The following is a 3,155-nucleotide window of genomic DNA, read 5'->3' as shown; positions in this document are numbered from 1 at the left end:
GGAAGAGTTTACTGGAGCAAACCCTCTGCCACATGTTCTATCACAACATAGGGATGTGAAAAAGGGTGGCGTGAATCTCTTGGAGATAGTCAAGAAAAGCCTCCTGTCTGGAGGCAATAGCCTTCACAGCATCTCCCTCAACAAGTCTTGTCAAAGATGGTACTTTCCGTTTCTGAGCCACACTGATTTCCAGTCCAGTGCCTGCTCAGATCCGGGACACAGTCCTTTGTGATGCCAAAGCAGCTGACCAATCAGGACTCAAGGGTGTGGCCTTCCATTGTCCTGGGTGGCTTCATAAGTCAGTGCCCCAGCGCTGTTGAGGCAGACCAAACCAGGCTTCAGAATGGGGAAGGCCACCAAAAAGTCGCAGGATCCTCGTACAGATGTGAGCCCATCAACCTCCGGTACCGTGACCCAAAAGCCCAAGAGTCGCCGCAAGCCCAAAACTCCCAGCAAGAAGAATGGTGGTGAGATCAGCTTCTGCTTCAGAAACCCCAATAAGGTAAGAATACCCGAGTTAAGCAGACTTCTTTCTCCAGTGATTTGCCCCCTCCTAGCACTCCTAAACCTTTCTTGTCCTGGTGTCAACTCCTCACTCAACCCGTAGCCCTTCTCCTTCAGTCCCCTTCTGTATTCCATGTTTTTGAAGACCCATGTCACTTTACTCTGTTGTCCTTCCAGGTCCGTAAGACTATCAAGAAGGGCAAGAAAACCCCGCCACCACGGGCCTTAAAAAGAAAGGCATCTGAGAAAACTGCGAAAAAGACTAAAAATGTCATCCGGAAAGCAATGTATGGTCACTACCAAGACCTGGTGAAAGAACTAGCTCGCACTGAGACTGACCCAGACCACAGCAGCTTAGGGAGTTCCACTGCTTCAATAACTGACATGGAGAGTCAATAGCCTCCCTACCAACAGAGGCCTGCCGATCTTCCAAAGGCCTGACAGCAATGGAAACTGTGTAGACTGAATTGTTTCTATGCAGTATTTGGATGTGAAAATAAAATCCATCTGGTGTGAAAATGATATCTCACTGAGAATCTCTAATGATGGAGCATGGAGGGAAGGAGGGGAAGGAATGGGGGAGGGGGAAGAAGGGGTGGGGAAGAAGGAGGGATGGGACAGAAGAAGTGGGGAAGGAGGAGGAGTAGGAAGGAGTGGGGGAGGAGGAGGGGTGGGAAGGGAGGAGTGGGGAGGAGGAGGGGTGGGAAGGAAAAAGTGGAGAAGGAGAAGGGAGTGGGAAAGGAGAAGGGATGGGAAGGAAGGACAAGTCTGGAAGGAAGGAGTGACGGAGGAAGAGGGGTGGGAAGGAAGGAGTGGGGGAGGAGGAGGGGTGGGAAGGAAGGAGTGGGGAGGAGGAGGGGTGGGAAGGAAGGAGGGGTGGGAAGGAAGGAGTGGGGGAAGAGGAGGGGTGGGAAGGGAGGGGTGGGGAGGAAGAGGGGTAGGAAGGAAGGAGTGGGGGAAGAGGAGGGGTGGGAAGGGAGGAGGAGGGGTGGGAAGGGAGGAGTGGAGGAGGAGGAGGGGTGGGAAGGAAGGAGTGGGGAGGAGGAGGGGTGGGAAGGAGGGGTGGGAAGGAAGGAGTGTGGGGGAGGAGGAGGGGTGGGAAGGGAGGAGTGGGGAGGAGGAGGGGTAGGAAGGGAGGAGTGGGGGAGGAGGGGTGGGAAGGGAGGAATCGGGGAGGAGGAGGGGTAGGAAGGGAGGAGGGGGGAGAAGGGAGGAGTGGGGGAGGAGGAGGGGTGGGAAAGGACGAGTGGGGGAGGAGGAGAGGTGGGAAGGGAGGACAGGTGTGGAAAGAGGAGGAGTGGGAATAAAGAATGAGTGGCAAGACAGGAGTTGGGAAGGAAGGAGGAGTAGGAAGGGAGGAGGGATAGGAAGGAATAGGGTGGGAAGGAAGGAGTAGGAAAGGAGAAGGGTGGGAAGGAAAGAGGGGTATGGAAGAAGGAGGGATGGGAAGGAAGAAGGGATGGGGAAGAAGGAGGGAGTGGTGGAGAAAAAGGAATGGAAGGAGGATGGGAAGGGAGAAGGGATGGGAAGGAAGGAGGGGTGGGGAAGAAAGAGGGCTGGGAAGGAAGAAGGGGTGGGGAAGAAGGAGGGAGTGGTGGAGAAAAAGGAATGGAAGGAGGATGGGAAGGGAGAAGGGATGGGAAGGAAGGAGGGGTGGGGAAGAATGAGGGCTGGGAAGGAAGAAGGGGTGGGGAAGAAGGAGGGAGTGGTGGAGAAAGAAATGGAAGGAGGATGGGAAGGGAGAAGGGATGGGAAGGAAGGAGGGGTGGGGAAGAAAGAGGGCTGGGAAGGAAGAAGGGGTGGGGAAGAAGGAGGGAGTGGTGGAGAAAAAGGAATGGAAGGAGGATGGGAAGGGAGAAGGGATAGGAAGGAAGGAAGGGTGGGGAAGAAGGAGGGATGGGAAGGAAGAAGGGGTGGGGAAGAAGGGGAGGGATGGGAAGGAAGAAAGGGTGGAGAAGGAAGGGTGGGAAGGAAGAAGGGTGGGGAAGAAGGAAAAAACAACAAGCATGGAATATTGGATCCTGCAGGGGTGAGGGCCAGACAAGTAAATCTAATGTCCAGCAGACACTGAATGGTTGAGACTGAACTAGCATGGAACACTGGAAACACACTTCTTCCTGATGCTTTATCCCACAGACCAAGGATGAAAGGGGTTGGACATTTCTTGGGTGGGGAAGCTACGTGCATTTGAATATGCAGATGCATGTGTCCCTGTCCATGTCTGAATAGGCCATATCCCTTCAACTAGGCAACCATTGGGGTTCACCTGTCTCCATTCCACAATACTGGGTTACAGGCATGCTGCCTGTGAGTGCTGGGGATTTGAACTCCAGTCTTTATGTATGTAGAGCAAACGCTCTTACCCAATGAGCCATTTTCCCAGCCTTCAGGACTAGATATTTCTATGTGCGTTCTGGCAGGGGGAAGGAACACTGCTTCAGGATATGAACTGTAGAATTCACCGAATGAGAGATATGGGGTTGTCTATCAAAGATATCTACCTCCCAATGGTGTTTCTTATATCAAACCCACAGAAGGACCGGTATCAGTAGGTGCCCACTGAAGGACTGGTATCAGTAGATGCCCATGGAAGGAACGGTATCAGGAGATGCCCACAGAAGGACCAGTATCAGTAGATGCCCACAGAAGGA

The 3,155-nt window shown here is 53.5% G+C and overlaps 1 protein-coding gene across 1 annotated transcript; it reads left to right on the top strand.

Moving 5' to 3' along the window:
* Positions 1-343: 343 nt before the first annotated feature.
* LOC121444977 (aspartate, glycine, lysine and serine-rich protein-like) lies at positions 344-903 on the top strand. The gene is made up of 2 exons (XM_041646942.1): positions 344-502; positions 682-903. The coding sequence occupies exons 1-2, from the start codon at positions 344-346 to the stop codon at positions 901-903; spliced, it is 381 nt and encodes a 126-aa protein (XP_041502876.1).
* Positions 904-3,155: the final 2,252 nt, after the last annotated feature.

Source organism: Microtus oregoni, unplaced genomic scaffold, assembly GCF_018167655.1.
Source record: "Microtus oregoni isolate MIOR12 unplaced genomic scaffold, Mior012 000151F_ref0000176, whole genome shotgun sequence".
In the NCBI taxonomy this organism is placed as follows: Eukaryota; Metazoa; Chordata; class Mammalia; order Rodentia; family Cricetidae; genus Microtus; species Microtus oregoni.
Note: the sequence above shows the minus strand (reverse complement) of the source record. Positions and strands in the feature narration are given on the sequence as shown.

Excerpts from the sequence above, each read along its gene's own strand:
- LOC121444977 (XM_041646942.1), top strand. The coding sequence starts at position 344 with ATGGGGAAGGCCACCAAAAAGTCGCAGGATCCTCGTACAGATGTGAGC. Across the intron at positions 503-681 it reads GCTTCAGAAACCCCAATAAG|GTCCGTAAGACTATCAAGAA; the intron begins GTAAGAATACCC and ends TTGTCCTTCCAG.